The following is a 21,717-nucleotide window of genomic DNA, read 5'->3' on the forward strand; positions in this document are numbered from 1 at the left end:
AAACAGATCTATTTTGAGAAGAGCAGGCTTCATTAGTAATCAGACTTTGTGTGTCTTTTTTTAATATAGGGTAGGGTATCTATCCAATCCACACCTCCAAACTCGTTTCATTGATTGGAACACCTGACTCCAAATAGCTTTTTGTACAAGGCATTGCTCCAGAGGTTCTCATAGTTTTTTGAACCTTGACACTGATTGTTTAAATGGTGTACTCAGTATTGATGAGAAGAAGTACAATTGTTTTGTGCGTTATTAGTTTAGGCAGATTGTGTCTATTGTGACTTAGATGAAGATCGGACCACTTTCATGAGTAACTAATACACAAAGCCAGGTAATTGCAAAGGGTTCAAGAACTTTTTCTTCCAACTGTATATACAGGAAGGAAAAAAGCCTGCATTATAATGAAGGATCCCACCTTCTCTGCTTATGCACTGTTTGTCCCACTCCTATCAGGGAGGAGACTATGTGCTATCCATGCCAGGAGCATCAGACTCAAAAATAGTTCCTTTCTCAAAGTAGTAAGGCTGAGCAACATCTCCACCCACTAACCCACCTCACCACTTTGCTTTGTCGTTTCCTGTCAGATTCACCTTATGTCCAGACATTCCTGTACTTAACATCACTTTGCATATATTCCGTACTGTGCAAAAGTCTTGGGTGCATATATATAGCTAGGGTGTCTAAAACTTTTGCACGGTACTTTATTCGTCAATATGGAGCAGAGATAGAGTTTGTAAATCTGGTGGGAGCAAAGGATGTTGGGAATGGCGAGGGTAGAGTGCTGCATGAGGGGTATGGGACAGTTGGCAGAGAAGGAGTGCTGGGGCCCTGAGACACCTGGCAAGGTCATTTGATTCCAGACAATTGGTTTATTGATCATTACAGAATGTCGCTCTGATGCTTCCTGGTCCCTCCCCTCTCCCTTCCCCTTTCCCAACCATGATTCCCCTCTCCCTGCCCCTCACAATTCTCAGTCCACAATAGAGACCCATTATTTGACTCAGGTTTATCATCACTAACATGTCATGAAATTTATTTTATTTTTGCAGCAGCAATACAGTGCAATACAAAAAATTGCTATAGCACCGTGCAAAAGTAATAGGCACCCTCGCTCCGTGCTTAAGACTTTTGCACAGTACCGTACAGTCAATGCATATGTGATATTTATTGTGCGTTTTTCATTCTTTTGTTCTTTATCTTGGTGTGTTTAATTTTGTGCTGTACTTCTGTTCTGCTTTACACTGGTGTTCTGGAAATGACATTAAACAGTCTTAAATCTTAGAATAACAATTGTATTTTGTGGTAATGTCAAAGTAAATTCTAATATTTAAGGAAGAAAGTTTCCCGGTTACCAAATCATTAGCAGTTGCTACTGTGAAATTTTAGATGTCAGTTTTTTAGATTAATTTAACTATGAAGGTAACTTTGGCATTGTTATTACTCTTTACTGCAGAAAAAATAGACAACATTTTGAGCTTCCCAAATCAGGATTCTGCTTCATAATTTTAAGAAGGTGTTGAATGCTAATTCCAGGAAAATAGTACCATGCACTTGTATTTATCAGAAGAGCTGACAAATTGGATTAATGTTATTGCCAAAAGTTGTTGATTTTTTCTCATTGTTTAAGAACGTTGTAGAATTAAGAGAACTGTTATTACATTCTGCCTTTGATCTAGTTTTAAATTTCATTTATTCATTCTTTGAGCTATGAGCCTCACTGACAAGGGTAATATTTATTTCCAATCCCTGAATGCCTTTAAGGTGCCATTTCTATCTACTTTGGCTAAAATTACATTACTTGCCCAGAGCACAGCTTGTAGCTAGTTTACACTACATGTAATGATAGTTCAGCTTTTGTTTCTGAGGTTAGCAGTTTATCTGTAGAAACAATATTTTAACCTTCTTCGTGTTGACTTCTACCTCTTTCATTTAATTCATCATATTGTGAGCTGAAGCAGTTTTCAGACCTATTTTCAGAGTCTGTCCTGTCTGGTATTGATATATAGTTGGATGATGAATCACTGCAGTTTGCCATTGAATAGAAAAATGTAGGTACGCTGTTTTTAAAATGTTGCCTGGATAAGTGGAGTAGCTCTAACAGCTTTGAACATGAGAAAGAGAGCCCAGCCACTTTGCACGTAGCCTTGTCACAAGTTAGTAACAATTGTAGCCTTGATGCTAATTGCTGTTAGTGCAGTGCGATATTTCTCGGCCAAGATGCACATACAGCTTGGCAAGGATGCTTCTCCTTCGATGTAATCATTTCTTCTGACTTCTGAAAGATGATACTGTTTTTTGGTTTTTTATATCTGAATATGTATTTTTTTCTAAATGAAAATTCAAGCAAATTGTTGAACACTGAAGTTTCTGGCTTTGTAAGAAAATGGGGAACTCATTTTTGAACTAATAACATACATCTGTGTATTTCTCACTTTCAGTGCTTTGATTCTTGAAGCCACATATTTTGTTTCTATGGATACAGGCCAGACTTGTATAAAGCAAATACAGTTCAACCAAAGCCCTGAAAAATCTCAGCAACACTTTGTATATTCCAAGTCTTTACAACAAAGACGTTCTACCTTCATGTTTCTTTCTATGTCACATGAAATAAACATGGAGAACATTCTGTATACTATTATCTCAAAAGAAAAAAAAACTTCATTACTGTTCTCACCAGAGTGCACAATTTTACTTCTGCAGTTGCTAGACGCTTTCTTAACCTGGTTGCATCCCACTGCAGACATGGGTATCCAGTTCAGTTTCGCTGTCTATAAGTTTGAATGGATCTAAATGCTACTTCCAGATAGAACAACTATTTACTTTTACTGTACTTAAATTACATACATATAGGTTACTAATTTGTAGGAAATTTTTGGTCTCCAAGTGCTTCCTGAGCTTCTTGGTGCCTGCCATTTTAATTCTGTATCCTTCCCAAGTTATTTTAGTGAAACCAGATGAGAAATAGTGTTTCATATCACCAAAAGGTGCACAGATGGTACATTTGTATTTGTATTACGTGTTGTGAGTGAATTGTGAGTAGCATGTGATTTGGTTTGTTGGAAGAATTCCCCCTAGTGGTTTCTGGAAGTTGATACTGAGAAGATTATTCAGAATTATTTCAGAGGTCATTGTATGTACTTGTGTGGCCTTTTAGCACTACACAGTGCTTTGAGTGAACATTTTTTAAAATAGCATTACTTGCATATGTTTGTAATATGTTATCCATTTGGGCCGACAGCACTATTCAAAAAGCAAACTTTTTTAAGTTTGACGTCAAAAAAATTCATACCCTCACCAAGATGCAGGAAGGCAATGATGACAGATTATTATCTGTTATCTGCACTTGGTGTCTACACTGTCCCATTTAAGTGGCATAATGTCTTAAATAAGCAGCTGCCCGATTAACTGATGGCCCAGTTAACTGGAATCCATTGTATATCTTTTTTTGCTTGTTCCACCATTGAAGTGAGCCTGTGAGGCACAGTAGAGAAGATTGAGAAATCAGGAATTAAAGCATTTATAGTCAATCAAAAGAACATGGCAGTGTACACTAGATAAATTCCTCCATTGATAACTTAAGATAATACACAATTCGTTACTCAATTAAACGGTAGCTTGTCTTTTTTATAGCTTTTAAAATATTTTCACAAACTTCGACTAATTGGAACAGCTGCTTAATTGGGCCAAAATGGACTAGTCCCAATAAACTGAAGTCCACTGTACTCATTGGTCTGTTTTGGAAAAAGGCAGTTATTTCCACACATGTATGCTGCCAGCAGAATTGCTGCATTCTACAAGAATCTGGAAATGCATGCTCACAGTTTACGTTTCAAGATTTTGCTTTTGTAGAATTTTCACTTGTATAATTACTTTGTTCAGAATAGAGTTTTGAACTAGTAGACGTATATTGCTGAGTTTCCTTAATAATATGTGATCTCCCCACACTAGGCTTAACCTTTTTTAATGATGTTATTAGCAGCATGGCTAACCTTGATATAATTAATGAAATTAAATAGAATCCTGAATTGCAGCCTGATAATTTTTGGAATTAGATGTTTATTTAATACAGAGAATGTTATGCAGTGTAGTACATTCTAATTACAAATGTATGATGATAACTGATACATATACAGGTAATATAATGAAACTTTAGTGTTGCTGAAATGTCAAACTTGAATATAACTCATATATAGCTTTGTATTTTGGGCAGTGACAAGTATATTTAATGCTAAAGGTGAATGAACTATTCTGTGACTAGCATATGCAACATAATAGAAATCACTAAAAGACTAATTTAGCCTTTTTTCAGTTCTATTTACAGGACACTAAAAGTAGTAATGGTACGTTTATTAATAGTCAAAGATTAAGTCGAGGATCGGAGGAAAGCCCACCATGTGAACTCCTGTCGGGGGACATCATTCAGTTTGGTGTAGATGTGACTGAAAATACGAGGAAAGGTAAGGGTACAAATCCTATATTTTTGTACATCTGCCCAATAATTTTTATATCCCCACACAAAACAATGTTATCTAGATTTACTTTCCCATTATGTGCTGCTTATTGCAAATGTTATTCTGCTTTCCTGTTGTTTATTTATAGGTGCTTGTTTTTGTTTCATGTTGGAATAGTCTTGTTACTGGTATTTTCTGCCTCATTACACCACCATTCTATATATCTCTAAATACATTATTCTTGATTTTTAACTGGATATTTAGTATATACTATATTGACTGTCTCACTTTTCACTTTTATAAATGTTACAGAAGAAACCAGAGCTTAAAAATGAGTATTCTGTGATCATGCTTGAAGGACGGACTTTGGATGTGATCAATTATATAGATGCAAAACTGCTCTGAGATCATTGGCTAGTTACCTGATAATCTAAAAGTGCTCTATGTAGTTTGGCTATGCATAAAAATAAAGGCACCACATTTTCTTTGTCGCTGTTGTTAACTCCTTTTGGATATAATGCCAGTGTTTCTGGTACATCACCAATGGAAAGAACTTAATAGGGTCTTTAGTCCCAGTCACATGGTCATACTGTACCAGAGCACTACAGTCTTAACCTGTCAGATTTAACATTGGTTGGGAGTTTGTGGCTGAAGGTTAAAAAGAAATCCTGAAATATGCAATGAAACATTGCAGTTATAACTCATTGGTGTTTTATTAATCCTAAGATTAAGTATAATTTTGGTTGTTATTTGTGGTTAGGGAAAAAAGATTTTTTGTTCTATGCATTTCTCATCAAAAATAACTGAGAAAAATTGATTGTTTTAACCTTGTTTGTACAGCAGCAAGTTGGGATTTAAAACTAAAGTGTTTTGTATTATTAATAGCCCATTGGCAATCAACAACTGTTTAGAACTACAATTTCTAGATGTCCTAACATTTTAATCTAGATACTACAAAATCTCTGATGTGTAAGAATCTGATTGGGAAAATTGATTGATGAAATTCACAGTCAAATTAGCCATTGCTTTATTTGTACAAAACTTTGGTAACCTCCACCCCCCCCCCCCCCCCCCCCCACCCGGAGACATTAAAAACCTGATCAGTCAAAGTTGTAAACATCAGAAATTAAGATATTACAAATGAGTTTTCAAGAGAATGTCAAGGAAACAAAGGGAGGTGAAGAAGTTAGGGAATGAATTGCCAACTGAATATTCAATCATCTGTACAGGATGGAAGAAGAGAAGATTTTTGACAGGTTAGATTGGCTGACTTGGAGACGAGGGTTGTCGGGAGGTGGAGTGGAGATGGGAGTGGGGATGCTTAAGTCATATGATAGTTTAAGTCTTTTAGAGCTGGTGGAGGGACTGGGGTGGACTGAGACCATAAAATGTAAGAATGTAAAAATTAATTGTTAAGAACCAGCATAGGTTAGTGATTGTGAATTGGAGAAAACAGAACAGGCTGACAAGAGTAAAAAGAGAACTCCTAGGCGCTCATCGTTAATATGGTGTGTAGCCTTATTATCACCCAACTCTTTGAAGAGTCTCTTCATAGTGCTGCTTAAAATCTTAACTGCGGGATAGTCTATCCTGCTGTATATGGAGGATCATATTTAAAACCTTTTAAAAAGGAGCCATCAAAGCTTTTTTTAAATGCTCTTTTTTTTCCAGTTTGGGAGGTTACAGTAATATCTCTGATATAATTCACGTTGGATGAAGTCGTCTCGTTGCTGTTGTACATTTTGTAGATCAATGTGCTGTTGTTGGAAAAAGTTAATATTAATAATGACATAGGGAGTGTAAGTGAGGTGGGCTATTTTGTCCCAGATGGTCTCAGGTTATTAGAGTGTGTTGAACCTGTGTTTAATTGTATAAATGAAGAGTGTTCTATCATGTTATCCACTTGTTGCAGTATATCCAGATTTTGAACTGGTCTTGTAGTTGCAATATTTATGTATCTTGTTCTGTTAAGTTATCATGGTCAGTGATAACCCCTGGTTTATTAATGGTGAGGACTTGATAATGATCATACCACTGATCTCAGTCATCAAGTGTAGACATTGGATGGTCACTTGATTATGCTCATTTGTGGAACCCATTTTTTACTTGCCACATTTTAGCCCATCCTTGGGGCTTGCTACGTGCAGTCTTTATGCTTCATTTTCTGAGATGTTATGAATAGAATTGAAGATTAATTATACGGTCAGCAATGACTCCACCTGTAGAGGTGGAAAAAGTCTGAGCCCAACACACTTATCTGAAGGGCACTTTCAACAATGTTCTACAGCTGGTTATTCTCCCCTAACAAGAGCAACAATATTCTTTTGTGTTGATAATATCTCTGCCAAACCAAAAAAAATGCTGATTATCCTTCAAGTTACAGTACAAATCTCTGTGAGTAATGACACTTAAATTGTTCTTTAACTTTTTTTTATGTGCTTTGGTCATTTTCTTCTACTCAGTCATGTCATGAGTTCCAGATGTCTTCTACTGTTTGGATACAGAAGATTATTCCTCAACTCCCTTTTAATGCCTCGTCACAATATCTTAAAACTACATCCTCACTCTGAAAGATCATCCATCAACCTGAAAAATTAACTCTGCTTATTTTTTTAATATAAAAAGTTGTTTAACATGTCTCAGTATATTTTGTTTTCATTGGCCATTATAACTTTGCCATTTTAACTTAATTTTCATTGATAAGTTACAAGAACAGTGACATGAGTGACCCTCTGCATTGACTGCAGTTAACCACAGGATGAACAACCATGAGAGAAAGGTAGTGTGTCTGTACTATAAATTGAAAATAGACACAAAATATGCTTCAGAACTATGTTTGCCGTAATACTGAGACCACCTGTGTTGCCTTCCCTGTTGTTACTAGGTCTGTGCTCTCAGTCTGCCTGGTAGAACTTAATTTGTTGGTATCTCAAGATTTCTTGCAGGGGCACGTTAGGGAAGGCTGTCATGATGGCGTAGCAGTTAGCCTAATGCTGTTACAGTGTCTGCCGTTGATGTTGTCTACATGGGTTTCCTCCAGATGCTCCAGTTTTCTCCTACATTCCAAAGACATTTGGGTTAATTGATCCCAAGAGCGTAATTGGGCAGCAGGGGCTTATTGGGTTGGAAGGACATGTTACAATGCTTTATCTCTTTAAAAAAAAACTAAAATTTAAAATGTTTTAATAATGATTTTTAATTCTGCTTCATTACACCATCTCCTTAACATCCATTATTCAGATTGAACTAGAGTAATGGCTTTGCATCTGATTCAGTGTAAATTGAACTTGAAGCTCCTTTTCTATGCATCATTTCAACAATTTGTTTCAAATGACAGTCACTATTCTGTATGTTTCTGTGCATCCTTCACTTTGGACTTTACAACCTCTTGGTGTTCACCTGCCTGTGTCATGCTTTGAATTCGTGAGCAAGTGAATTTTAAATCCTTGATCTTTTTGCAAATTAGTTTATGAATCTTGACCTAATTTCAAATCATCCAACCAACTTTTTTAAGTCCTATCCTTACGTTCTCAGGAATACCCTGTGGTTCTCCAATTAGGTCATCTGCAAATTTCCTCTGTTAAAAATACTATACCAACTCAGCCCTTTTATGTCAAATTGTTCATAAAACCCACTTTTTAGTGGAGATTTTAGTCTCATTTGATAACATCCATCTGATTTCAGCAACATATCAACGTCAAGCTATAAAGTATGTGGGGTAGATTTTTTTTTGGTGTCCTTCAATTGTTCCTCTTCAACCCACCCCTTGCTCAAAACCTAGCTGCTTTGCTGTCATGACAGGAAGGGAAAAAAATGATAAGTCTTTGTAGCTAATGCAATAGAGTGAAGAGGAAACTGGTGTTACTTAATTTCAAATTGTGTTAACTGCAAATGTCTGTCCGAGGAAAAAGCAACTTCATTGTCAATTTCATGAAGCTGCAATATCAAAGAATTTTTTTAACTAGACTATCTCATGCTCTCAGATTTTACTTTATACATTCAGTTTGATGTACTGTATTGAATATTTTAATGTTTGCTTACAGTTACACATGGGTGCATAGTATCTACTGTCAAGTTGTTTATGCCAGATGGTATGGAAGGCCGGCGACGATCTGAGTAAGTAAACTTACAGCTATATGTGACAATGTGCATTTCCACAAGTTACTACATTTTTCAACATCTGCACTGTTTAAGCTTTCATTATTTATCACTTAAACTGAAAGCAAAGAGCAAACAGAATAGATTAAGTGCATTTGCACATATTGTTTTAACAGAAATGTTTTTTAGCTTTTATATTACTTCTACCTTTTCTGGTGTCTGGAGTATTTTGCTGTCTGCTTTTCTTTTCTTGAAATAATGTTTATGATAATTAATGCTAATATATAAGCATTTTTAATTTCTAAGTATGTTGTTGACTATCCAAAGCAATGTTATTTAATGGCATATGCTTCCTGTTTTGGGGGAAGTAATACATTTGAACATTCTCTGCAAATAGTTGCCTTCAAATCCGAGAGATGATTCTTTTTTAATCGAAGAGATGGGGGAAAGAAATACTTAATTTTTTTGAGGAAGTTGTATTTTGTAATATAAAACCATATGTAAAATTAATAGATTAAGAGCTAGTCATCAGCGTTGATGTTGTATCATCATAATTGTTTAATGTTCTGTTTTCAATAATTTGTTTTTATAAATGCGAGGTAAAAAAACAAGTTTCTAATAGGTAGATCAACTTAAGTTTCAGATGATTAAATAGCTGAGACTTGACATTTAATTTTAAGTATCCCATTCTCATAATTTAAATGAGTAAATGTGTATTTATTTGATCTTTACATCCAGCTAGATTTTTTGAAGAGTTGAAATCCAGGAGTCAGGGAAAGTAGCATATTTTCGAGGATGTGATAAGCTTGAATATTTTCCTCTGTCCACTTAAAAAATGATTCTCATGATGTCACCTGAAGTGTCTTTGGGGAGACCAGCATTGAATATGTGAATAATTCAACTTGCTCTTAGTGTATAACAAGTGCTTCCTTGCTAAAAATGATGGCCTGCTTATCCTTGCAGTGAATTTGGATGATTTTATGGAGACCACATTGGAGGTATTTTTTCTGTGTCTTGAGCTGCCTGATCTCAGCAGCACACAGTAGAGCAGATTTCATTGCTGCCTGATTTTTGTTGTGCTGAGTCTGAGGGTTTGATGTTTAAACACCTTTTGCCTTAATCATCCAAGTACTGTGGTGGCACATTGAAGGCCATAGTGAATTTCATCAGTGGTACCTATTTTTACTGAGATGTAAGAGAAGTTGTATTCATATTCCAGGCCTCATTTTTTTTGGGGAAGGTGATGTAGTATTTTGTGGGCAAATAGATCAGGACTTTTTTTGTTTGTTGAAGCCCATCCACTCTTATATTTCACTGATCCAAGTTTGTTAATGGCTTGGTGTTCAGAACGCATGTCATCAGTATATTGTAGCTAGACTTCTGAGGTTGGGATGGGTTCTGGAGTGAAGTTGCTGCAGGTTGAAAGACTTCCCATTAGCTCTGAAGAACAGGTCTATTCCTACAGGAAATGTGTTAGAGGTGAGGTGCAGGAGTGTGGTGAAAAAAAACTGGATAAATTGTAGGAGAAGTGATGCAGTCTTTTTTTGATGCCACTCTTCACTAAGATTGTCCCTGTTGTAAACATATCGGAAATGTGAAGCCAACATAAAATAGAAAAAAAATCTCTGAACAGCCAGGTTTTGAAGGGAGTGTTTCACAGTTTTTCTTAATTGATGGAACCAAAGGTTTTAGTGAGGTGGGAGGCATTCATATTTAATGATTAGTGCTGAGCTTTCATTTATCTTAACATTGCTGTACAATAAAGATAATATTATAAAATTGCACAGCACAGGAGTGGCCCCTTCAGCCCATCATGTCTATGGAACCTTCTTGCTTAGCTACATCAATTCTCTTTGTTCGCATTAGATGTATATCCTTCCAGGCCCTGCATATTGAATATCCTATGTAATATCATTTAAACATAGAGTTTGCATCTAATTCCAGCACTATTATATTGAATCCAGTTCGCTGTAGCTGTAAAGCAGAAGCTGTAATAGTTGTACCAGTGGGAGTGAGCCTTGCACTCTCCCTGATGCTTTTTTTTGCTCATGGTGATATTAGGCTTTGTGTGATTGTGCTGGGATAGTCTTGATCCACTGAAGGACTCGAATGTTAAGGACGTCAGCAACAGACTGTCTTTCCAGCCTCTTTCTGGGATCTTAGTATTCTCCAGGCCCTATCTTTTCAGGTGCTGGTTGAGCTCCATCTTTAGATCTGGGAAATGGTGGAACCTTTTATCCAGGAATGCATCATGTTTGATGTTAATTAACTCCTGTCATGTGGTCACTATCATCATCTCAGGTCTGGGTCCTGCAAGAGAAGCCAAAAACCTGTCCACAGTTATTAGTTATGTTGGATTTCGGGGCTCTGCACACATTGTTGCAAGGGTTGTTTTCTGAGGCTCTGTGAGAAGAGCTACCTTTCTGGGATTCTCGAGAGCTTCAAGAGTAATTTTTTTGAGGGAAATTGATGTTTTGAGGCCAGTTTGATAGAAATAATAAGCAATGATCAATCCAGCATCAATACTTGTTGTGAGATGGATAATGTGGACATCTTTACTGTCTCACAAAGTCAGTGATGTAATGTTACAGGTACCCATGCATACAAGCTCCCCATTTGTGGGAAAACCAGTCAATCTTCCTTCAATGGAAAAATTCCAACATGTCCTCTTGGGCAATAAATGCTCACCAAGAAATGAATGAAATAATGAGCACACTTGCTTGAAACTGCCCTAATTAAGCTGTGCAAGTTTCTGGATTCTTGGAATAAGTTTGCATTCTATAATTTCTGCCAGGAAAATACTTGTTTTGGTTTATTATCACTGATGTGTGTTGAGAAATTCGTTGTTTTGCGGCAGCAGTGCAGTACATAAAATATACTATAGATTACAATAAGAAATGTATATAAAATAAACAAGCAATGCAAAAAGAAAGCAAAATTAGTGAGGCAGTATTCAAAGCTTCATTGTCCATTCAGAAATCTGATGGCAGAGAGGAAGAAGCCATTTTAAAACACTCAAGTGTGTATCTTCAGACTCCTGTACTTCCTGTCTGATAATAGTAATATCCTGGGTGCTATGAGTCAATAATAATGGATGCCTTCTTTTTGAGGCATCACTTTTTGAAGATGTCCTCAATGGTGTGAAGGCTAGTGACCATGACAGAGCTGGCTGAGTTTACAACCCTCTGCCGCTTTTTCCAGTCATGTACAGTGGACCCTCCATACTTGATGCTGATTCAACCGGTTAAAATGCTCTCTACAGTAATACTTAGAAATTTAGAAAATTAAAGAAATTTAATTTCACAAAAAATGCTGAGAAAATAAAAAGTGCAGTGGTTGATTCATCACAGGTGTCTTCAAAGATTGTTACCAAAGTGCGCAACCCGATTATGACAAAAATGGAGAAAATGTTGAGTTTGTACATTGAGCGTGAGGCAAAGGAGAAAAGCACTCAGTTTTGATCATCTTCGTGTGAAAGCTTTGGAAATTTATGGCCGCCTTTGTTCAGAGGCTAGTGAGGAAGTGTCAGGTGATATTGTTAGCTTTAATGCAAGTAGGGGGTGGTTTTCTAAGTTTGTTAATCGTCACAAGCTTCACAACTTAGCTGTGCGTGGTGAGCAGGCTAATGATGACCACGAAGCTGTTGGACGCTACCCTGAGCAGTTGCGGGCTATGATAGCTGAGTTAGGCATCACACCAAAGCAGGTGTTTAATGCAGACGAGACTGGGCTTTTTTGGAAGCGTATGCCAAAACGCCCTTACATAAGTAAGGATGAAAGACTGTGTCAGGTTTCAAGGCAATCTTCCTATGATTTATTAAGTTGAATATTACTTTAAATATTACTATAATACGAATGTTGCCTTGTGGTACTGCTTTTGTGTCGTATTGGTATGAAAATGTGAATAAATTACAGATAAAACGTACTTAGGAAGCCCTCCAGAGCGCATCCCTATTTTCTCCATTTAAATAATTAATTCACATTATGCGTTTTCCATACTCTGCGTCGACTACGAGGAATGTATCCCCCACAATTAACAAGGATAGTGTGTATGCAGAAAATAGGTCTGGTCCACAGGTGGAGGTTCTAAATTGGGCTTAGAAGGCCAATTTTGATGGTATAAGGAATGTTCAGACAAGTGTGGATTGGGACAAGCTTTTCTACGACAAACTTATACTTGGGAAGTATGAGGCCTTCAAAAGTGAAATTTTGAGAGTACAAAGCTTGTATATGCCTGTCAGAATAAAAGGTAGCGAAATCAGTATTAAACCTTGATTTTCAAGAGATATGAAGGCTGTGGTTACAAAAAAATATGGAGGTGCTTTGCAGGTATAAGCAGATAGGAACATATGAGGTACTTAAGGAGTCTAATTGCAAGATGCACTTAAGAAAAAAAATCAGGGCTCAAAAATGGCATGAGGTTGCCTTGGCAGACAAGGTGAAGGAGAATCCTAAGGGGTTCTACAGATAAGAACAAAAAGATTGCAAGGGACAAAGTTGGTCCTCTGAAATATCAGAATGGTAATCCAGGTGTGGAGCCAAAAGAGATGGGGGTGATCTTGAATGGATTTTTTTTACATCTTATTAACTCAGGAGACAGGCATAGAGCCTATAGAAGTAAGGCAAAACAGCATCAACTTAATTGACTCTTTACAAATTACAGAAAAGGAGGTGTTTGCTGTCTTGAGGCAAATTAGGGTGGATAAATCCCCATGGCCCGACAGGGTGTTCCCTTGGAACCTTTGGGAAGTAAGTGCAGAAATTGCCAGGGCCCTGGCAGAGATATTTAAATCGTCCTTAGCAACAGGTGAGGTGGAGGATAGTCAATGTTGTTCCACTGATTAAGAAAGGCTCTAAAAATAAACTACGAAATTATAGGCCGATGAGCCTGACATCAGTAGTGGGAAAGTTATTGGAAGGTATTTTAAGGGACTGGATATATGAGTATTTCAGTAGACATTACTAAGGATAGTCAGCATGGCTTTGTGTGTGGTAGAGCATGTTGAACCAATCAGGTAGAGTTTTTCAAGGAAGCTACAAGGAACGTGGATGAAGGCAAGGCAGTGGATGTTGTCTACATGGGCTTTAGCAAGGTGTTTGACAAGGTCCTGCATGGGAGGTTGGTCACGAAGGTTGCTCAGCATTCAAAATGAGGTAGTAAATTGGATTAGACATTGGCTTTCTGGGAGAAGCCAAGAGAGTGGTGACAGAGGGATACCTCTCTGACCAGAGGCCTTTGACTAGTGGTGTGCCACAGGGAACAGTGCTGGTCCATTTTTTGCCATTTATATCAATGATCTGGATGATAATGTGGTTAAATGGATCACTAAATTTGCAGATGACACCAAGATTAGGAGTGTAGTGGATAGCAAAGGAGACTGTCATGGTGTGCAGCAGGATCTGGCCCGGCTGGAAAATGGCAGATGGAACTTGATGCCTGTTTCTGCACTGTACTTTTCTATGACTCTAAGTCCACAATAAATTCCATGGTTTTACTAACATTGAGTCCAAGGTTGTTTTTGAAACACCACTCACACTGATTCACTCCTGAATACCTCCTTGTCACCATCTGTGACTCTGTTGATAACAATTATGTCATCAACAAAGTTATAGATGGCATTCATTCTGTGCTCAGCCACACAGACATGGATATACAGAGAGTAAAGCAGCAGGCCATGCATGCATCCGTGATATATGTTGGTGTGAGGAGGAGAAGATGCTATTTTCAATCCTCACTGACTGAATTCCCAATGAGGAAGTCAAGGATCTAGTTCAGGCATGGGCAAACTACGGCCCGCGGGCCATATGCGGCCCGTTAAGCTTTCTAATCCGGCCCGCAGAACTTGATGAAATTATATTAATAAACCTTGTTAACGTTTTTTCCCCGCAATTCTGGAGTTTTCCCAATAGATGACGCACTCTATATACATTTGTGGCGACCCATTTCCTGGCACATCCGAACCGGCTCACAATTAGCCAGCGTTCTGGCTAAGGGAGATAGCCTGCGGGGATTTGCGAGCAAAGAGCTTTGGAGCCTCTGCACAGGGGGGCAGGTTGAGGGAGGCTTAAAAGTGAGGCTGAGGATTTCGAATAAAGTTTTTTTTCTTCGACTGCAGTTACCGACTCCGTGTCGTAATTTTAGCGCTGCATGTAGCACACCGCTACACATTGACCTTTGTTGAGGTGCAGCGTATTACTCCACATTTGCGCTTTACTCTTTGTTCGGCTCGACCTATTTGTGTGAACAGGCGTTCAGCGTCATGAACATCAACAAAGCCAGCCACAGATCCAAGTTAACTGACCAACACCTCAGATCCATCCTGAGAATCGCCACAACAAAACTAAATCCAGACTTTGATGCGCTGGCTAAAAAGGGAGACCAACAACACTGTTCCCACTGAAATTAAAAATAAGTTTCTTCGTTGTGTTATGTAAAAAATGCATTTGAAAATATTTTTTTCAATAAGCCTTACATGTTACATGTCATTTCTGTTAAGTGATGGACATGAGTAGTGCGCTGATGCACATACGTTCTCAAAATAAAAAATGCGCTCCAGATCAATTAACGCGCTCCGCATACTGGCTGGTCGTTGTTGAGTTTTGGCACAGGGGACAATTGAATAAGAAGGAGCAGGACAAGTAGACCTGCATCTCCTACCGTTTTTGAAATAAAGACAGGCAGGAGGAGAGTGATGATGATAATATCTTGAAGGATAACAGAATTTTCAGTGCTTTAAAATAATAACTGTTACTATTTAAAAAAGCTGTATTTTATTCATTTAATTTTCAGTGTTTTAAAAGTCATTTCAATAAATAGCTAAATACCAAGGGACTTCAAAGACAGATATTTTGTTGTAATGCATTTGTTCATTTTCAATTGAAATTAAAGCACATGTTTTCTACATATCCCATGATATTTTATTTTCTCTTATGAGGTGTATTACCAAAACACTCCATCCATCTGCTCCTGGTCCGGCCCCCCTGTCAAATTTTAGAACCCTTTGTGGCCCACAAGTCAAAAAGTTTGCCCACCCCTGATCTAGTTGATCTAGATACAGAGGCCCACATTTTGAAGTTTGTTGCTAGTACAGAGGGAATGATGGTGTGGACCGCTGAGCTGTATTCAATAAACAGCAGCCTGACATAGGTATTGCTGTTGCCTTGGTGATCCAAGGCTGAATGGAGAACCAGTGAGATTGCATCCACTATCAACTGTGGTGCTGGTAGGCAAGTTAGTGAATCCAGGCCATTCCTTAGGAGCTAATTCTAGTCAAAGCACTTAATCAGAGTAGATGAGAATGCAATAAGTGTTTTACTTGTTGAGACAGGTTACCCTGCTCTTGTTGTATGATTGGTGCTTTTTTGAAGCGAGTGGGAGCCTGTGACTGCAGCAGTGAGAGGTTTAAGATGTCCCTTGAACACTCTGGCCAGTTAATTGGTACAGATTTTCAGTGCCCTATCAGGTATATCATTGGGGTCTGGCACCTTTGAAGGGTTCACCCTTTTTGAAAGATGCTATGACATTGGCTTCTGAGATAGTTGTTATTAGGATCACCAGATGTTTCAGAGATGTGCATTGGTGTAGTTTTCTTCTCCCTTTCAAAGAGGACATAAAAGGCATTGAGTTCATCTGGGACTGAAGCATCACAGCCATTCATCTAATTAGGTTTTGCCTTGTAGAAGTAACGGGCTGCAAACCCTGCCAGTGCTGAAGTGCATCTGATCCATCTCTTAACTTCAGTAGAAATTGCTTTATCACTCTTAGGAAAGACTTCCATAGGTCACTCCTGTATATTTTTTGAGGCGTTCTGGATCACCCGTGTTGAATGCCACATCAGACTGCAAATCTCACTGTTCATTCATGGCTTCTTGTTTGGGTATGTCCATTATGTTCTCAATGGCACATTCTCCTTCACATAGGTCTTGATGAAATCGGTGACAACTGTGGCATATTAATTCAGATCCAAAAATAAAACTGGATATTGTCCAGTCCTCTGATTCAAAGCACTCCTGTAAGCACTTCTGGATCTTCCTTGACCGTAGCTTCATGGTCCTTACCTCTGGTGCTGAGGTCCTCAATTTCTGCTGGGAGTAGAAGTACAGCAGGTGTGGATTGGCACAATAAGTGTCCTTGATGATTGTGTAACAGCCATCAAGAGTATATTGTGTTAAGCATGATAACCAGTCATTTTTCTATGTCAGAGTTTCCTGATTCAGCTAAGACCTGAAGATAATATACTTAATTAGTCTTAATCAGTTTTCTTCCATGTGCAATCACAATTGTATTTGAAATTTCAACAGTATGTCAGCAATTATATGTAACATTTGACTTTTGAACAGCTGTATATTATAACTGTGTCATTGTAAACTTTAATGTAATCTCTACATTATACAAAGTGTACTTCAAGGTCCTTTGTGCTAGAAGTCTGAAATTCAATGTTGAAATGGATGAAACAGTTTAAGAGTATAAATTGAAAATTTTGTCTAAGCTTCTGATCAGCTTCACTTATAGTCTTTGACAGTTTCAGAATTGTTTGATGACTGTTACCAATAATTTTGTTTCTGATTTAGAATACAATTTTTTCTTCACTTTCTATGTTTTTAGCTAAGTGAGGTAGCTCCTTAATTTCCTTGTTTTTGAACTTGGTTTTAATGCTGAGTTTTCAAAACATAAATAATGCAGATACTAGTGAGGGTTGATATCTTTGGAGAGTGAAATATGGTGTACAGATACAATGGTGTTTAAACAGGTGCAGACATAAGGAAAGTGAGACATTTAAAAAGGTGGTTGCACACCTGGTTGACCTGGTTGAAGGTCATAAAGAAACTTAATTAAAGAGACTGTAGTCAGCTCAACTTCGTGTTAAGAATTTGTTCATTTTTATGTGTCAGAATGCGAAATAGAGGATGGAGGAAGAAGCATTCCTCCTAGTGGATTGTGTGGATAAGGCGAGAAGCTTTGGATCTGATGTTTCAAACTGAAGAAGTTTTCATAATTTTATAAAAATGTCAAAAAATAAATTTATTATCAGAGTACCTACTTTATATGTCACTGCATACTATATTGAGATGAATTTTCTTGCAGGTATTTACAGAAAAATAAAGAAATACAATATAATTTATGAAAAATATACATAAAGACCGACAAACGTTAGATTCAGGCCATCATTAGACTTGTTTCTGCAGGTTGAAAAAATGTTAACTCTCACATTCGTTAAGAAAGAAGTAGCAAATGTCAGTTTAACTTCTGCACTATTCCCAAAAGAAGTTTAAAATTTTTCTTTAACAATTCTGAAGGTTGAGTAAGATTCTAAAACACTATTCCAGTTCTCCCAATATCCTGATCTCCCTTTTTTTCCCTTTTTAGTTGTTCTCTAAGAATAAAGATGTTCTCTTCTCTTTGTTCCTCTGTGATATGCAGTTTTTAATAGAAGCCATTATGACCCTTTGCTAAATGCAGTTCTGTTATTTATTGCTTTTGGGTCCAAATTCACTCAGACAAACCTATGCTGTAATGATAACAAGGTAGCAAAGCTTTAAAGTATTTCTGGAAATCATCGAAATAATACGTATGATGCATGTACATTTTAGTTTTTGGATAGCATGATTCATTAAGTGAGAATAACAGGAATCTGCCATTTTGTCACTGTTTCTACTGTAAAGCAATGATATACACAGCAAAAAAATCATTGTACTGCTTTGAAGGATTTGTCACAGGCCAACTTCAATAGGAACTAATCATTCTCATGCAAATATCATTTACCAACTTCAACTCGAGATGCACATTCGCAGGAATTCATCAGTGATAATTAACTTTTCCTTCACCTCTTGTTTTCAGGTGTATCCATTCTGTACTCTCTGCTACCAAAGAGAAATACAAGTCATTTTGTATTGAAGATGTTTTCACTTTTTTTTAATCTTACATGGTGCATTTTGTCTCCTAGTGTTATCCAAGCTCCTCTCCCACTTCCTATTGAAAAGGTGAGTGGCTTGTTAGATTACCTATTTCTATGTGAAAGAAATGGCTCAGGTTTTTCTTTGAAATATAGGCATATAACGAATAGAAATATGAGTTTCAATATTGATAACATCAGTATTAAGTTAAAACATGTTATTAAGCCTGTCCTGGATTAAAGAATTTTCCATTTGTTTAAAAAAAAGTGAGCTGGTGTTAATAAATTGGATACTTTTAATGTCAGTAGTTTGCTTAACATAAAATTATCTTAATATATATTTTATTATGAACGTCTTAGTAAGAGTACTGCCTGAGAGCAGTTTTGCGATAAAATGTCTTTCTAGGGGAGTTTACTTTCTGTCAAGTTCAGTTTTGAACAGACTGCGAATCTCACTCTCACTTTATACTTCTCTGCGTGGTCTATAACTTCAATGACAGAATGGCCTGGATTTTCAGAAAGATTTTGGCAGTTCCCTGCATAACTGTTGACATTATCCCTTTATAAATTTTGGGAATTCTGCACAAAACATGCAAATCCTGATTTTTTTTGCTTGATGTTTAGACTCTCCAGCATCAAAGCCAAACGCTGCTATTGTTCTTCACCATTTACCATGGGGAAACTTCAGACAGGTGCATCTTATCTCGATTAGCACAGGAACTGCTTCTATTGATTTCAGGGACCAGAATATGTATTGTTCAATTTAGATCTATGTTTTATTTAAATGTTTAAAAGGTGTTTCTGTTGCTTTATGTATTAATATTTTAAAAAATAACGACTATAAATTCAGGGCTATTATTAATTATAGAAGCAAGTAAAGAAGCAATTTTCATATTTGAATGTGCTAACAAGACAATAAAAAGTAAAGCAGTTCTAGAACATAAAACCCTTCAAGTCTACTCTGCTATTTATTAAAATCATGATGATCTTTAGCTTTAGATTTGTGTTCCTACCTCTCTATATATGTCTGGATTCCCATGATGTCCAAAAATTTCCTGATGTCAATCTTGAATGTACTCAGCAGCTGAATATTCACAACTGCAGGGTATACAATTGCAAATTACAAGCCTTATCTAAGAAATGTTTTCTCCACAGCCCTTCAACTTAAGTTTATAGCTTTTTGTTTGGAGAGGATTCTTTGGGATAGGATTTGTGAACATTTGGAAAGCCATAGATTTTTGGGAACAGGCAATATGGCTATGTGCAGAGCAGGTCAGGTCTTGATAAGTTGATAGTTTTAGAAGGATGTGGTGAAGTTCATTGATGAAGGTAGAGACATGGATGTTGTTTACATGGATTGTAGTAAGGCTTTTGACCAGGTCCCTCACAGTAGACCTATCCAGAAGATTAAGATGCAAGGGTACCATAATGAACGTTTGGAAGCTGTTTGGATTCTTACCCATATAAGACAAGAGGTTTTGGTTGATGACACTTATTCTGGCTGGAGGTTTGTGTCTCTTCCACTAGGTCTATACTGGAACTTCTGCTGTTTGTGATATGTCTAAATGACTTGGATAAAAAAAGTTGTTGGGTGTATTAGTAAGTTTGTAGACAACACAGAGTCTTGGCTTTGTGGATATTGCAGAAGATCACCAAAAGATGCAGCAGAATCAGTTGCAGATATGAGAGGAGAAATGCAGATGGAATTTAATCTGGCCAAGTGTGAGATATTACATTTTGGAAGTTAAATGTAAAGGGGCAGTATACGGTTAATAGCAAAATGCCTGGCAGCATTGAGGGATGCACAGATGATTTTGGGATCTAAGCCTTTAGCTCTCTGAAGGGGACTGCACAGGTTGATAGGATGTTAAAGAAGGCAAATGACATGTTTGCATTACTGGTCAAGACATGAACTTCAAGAGTCAGGAAGTTATGTATGTTGCAGCATTATAAAGCTCTGGTTGGAGCATTGCCTTCTATTTTGTTTGCTCATTTTGGAAGGCTGTGGAGACTTGGAGAGGGTGCAGAAGGTGTTTACCAGGATGCTACTTGGATTAAAGAGCATGTGCTATGAGGAGATTTGGTCAAATCTGGGTTGTTTTATCTGCAGTAGTAGAGGCTGAGAGGTGACCTGATAGAGGTTGGTAAAGTTGTGAAAAGCATGGATAGACGGTGGTGTCTTTTACCCAGGGTCAAAATGTCTAATACTTTAGGACATGCATTTAAGATGAGAGGGGGTAGGGAGAGGTGTGGGACAAGTTTTTTTTTCACATTGAGAATAGTGAGTGCCTGGAATGTATTGGAGCGGTGTTGATGGAGGCAAATATGATAGAGGTGTTTAGAGGCTCTTAGCACATGAATTTGCAGTGAATGGAGAGATAGGGACCTTGGGTAGGCAGAAAGTTTAATTAGTTCAGAACAACATCATGAGTCAAAGAACCTTTTTCTGTGCCATACGTTCTGTGTTTTATTTCTAGACCATTGGCAGTGAAACAATTCTGTCAAGTCTCCAATGAGCTTGTTTCAATAAGATCGCTTATCATTCTTCTAAACTCTAGAGAATATGGGCCCATTTGATTCAGGCCCTCTTAGGATCTCAGCAATCATTTTAGTGAACTATTTCCTTGGATTTCCCTTAGGTAGATAGCCGTTACTTGAGTTACCTTCTTGCTGGAACTGTTTAGATTTTATTAATAACTGAATTGTTAGCATTTTCAACTCTTTTCTCACAGAAGTAGTAGACTTGTGTCCTATTGCAGAAACTTGAGCATTAAAATCTAGTGCACAAGAAAACAATACTGCATGGTCTGAGATGCTGTTGTCCAGTACAGTTGTAAAGCAATGATTAGGAAGTAAGAGTTACCATCTAGTCATGAGTTATCTCTCACTGAACATTGCTTACTCGTTACTGCTTTTTGTTAAAGTTTGTTTTGCACAAATTGTCTTTTAATTCCAGCCTAACTCCTTTAAAAGTATTTCATCATGTCAAGAAGGAAGGTCAAGACCTCGATGCAAGAGCTTACATTTTCACATGGGTTTACCTGCAGTCATAGAGAGCATCCTTACATTAGCCGTTACTGTCTGGTTTGGTGCAGCTTCCTCTCACAGTATATGAAAACTGCAACAAACTATCAGCTCAGCAGAAAAGGTCATTGACTAAAGTCTACCATTGCTTCGGGTATGTGTCCAGGACAAAAAAGTGAGCAGGAAATGTCATTGTGGACACAACCCACCCAGCCATCTGCCTTTTCCAAATGCTCTCTTCTGGAAAGCACG

At 37.4% G+C, this 21,717-nt stretch overlaps 1 protein-coding gene across 5 annotated transcripts in view; it reads left to right on the top strand.

The window, feature by feature from the left end:
* slmapa (sarcolemma associated protein a) overlaps positions 1-21,717 on the top strand; it is a 190,373-nt gene that overhangs the window by 55,363 nt on the left and 113,293 nt on the right. For all 5 annotated transcript variants that reach the window (XM_059944200.1, XM_059944198.1, XM_059944203.1 and 2 more), the window contains exons 2-4: positions 4,310-4,457; positions 8,495-8,567; positions 18,493-18,529. In XM_059944200.1, the coding sequence (XP_059800183.1) occupies positions 4,310-4,457; positions 8,495-8,567; positions 18,493-18,529 (258 nt within the window). The remainder of the gene's footprint in view (positions 1-4,309; positions 4,458-8,494; positions 8,568-18,492; positions 18,530-21,717) is intronic.

This window comes from Hypanus sabinus, chromosome 19, assembly GCF_030144855.1.
Source record: "Hypanus sabinus isolate sHypSab1 chromosome 19, sHypSab1.hap1, whole genome shotgun sequence".
Taxonomy (NCBI): Eukaryota; Metazoa; Chordata; class Chondrichthyes; order Myliobatiformes; family Dasyatidae; genus Hypanus; species Hypanus sabinus.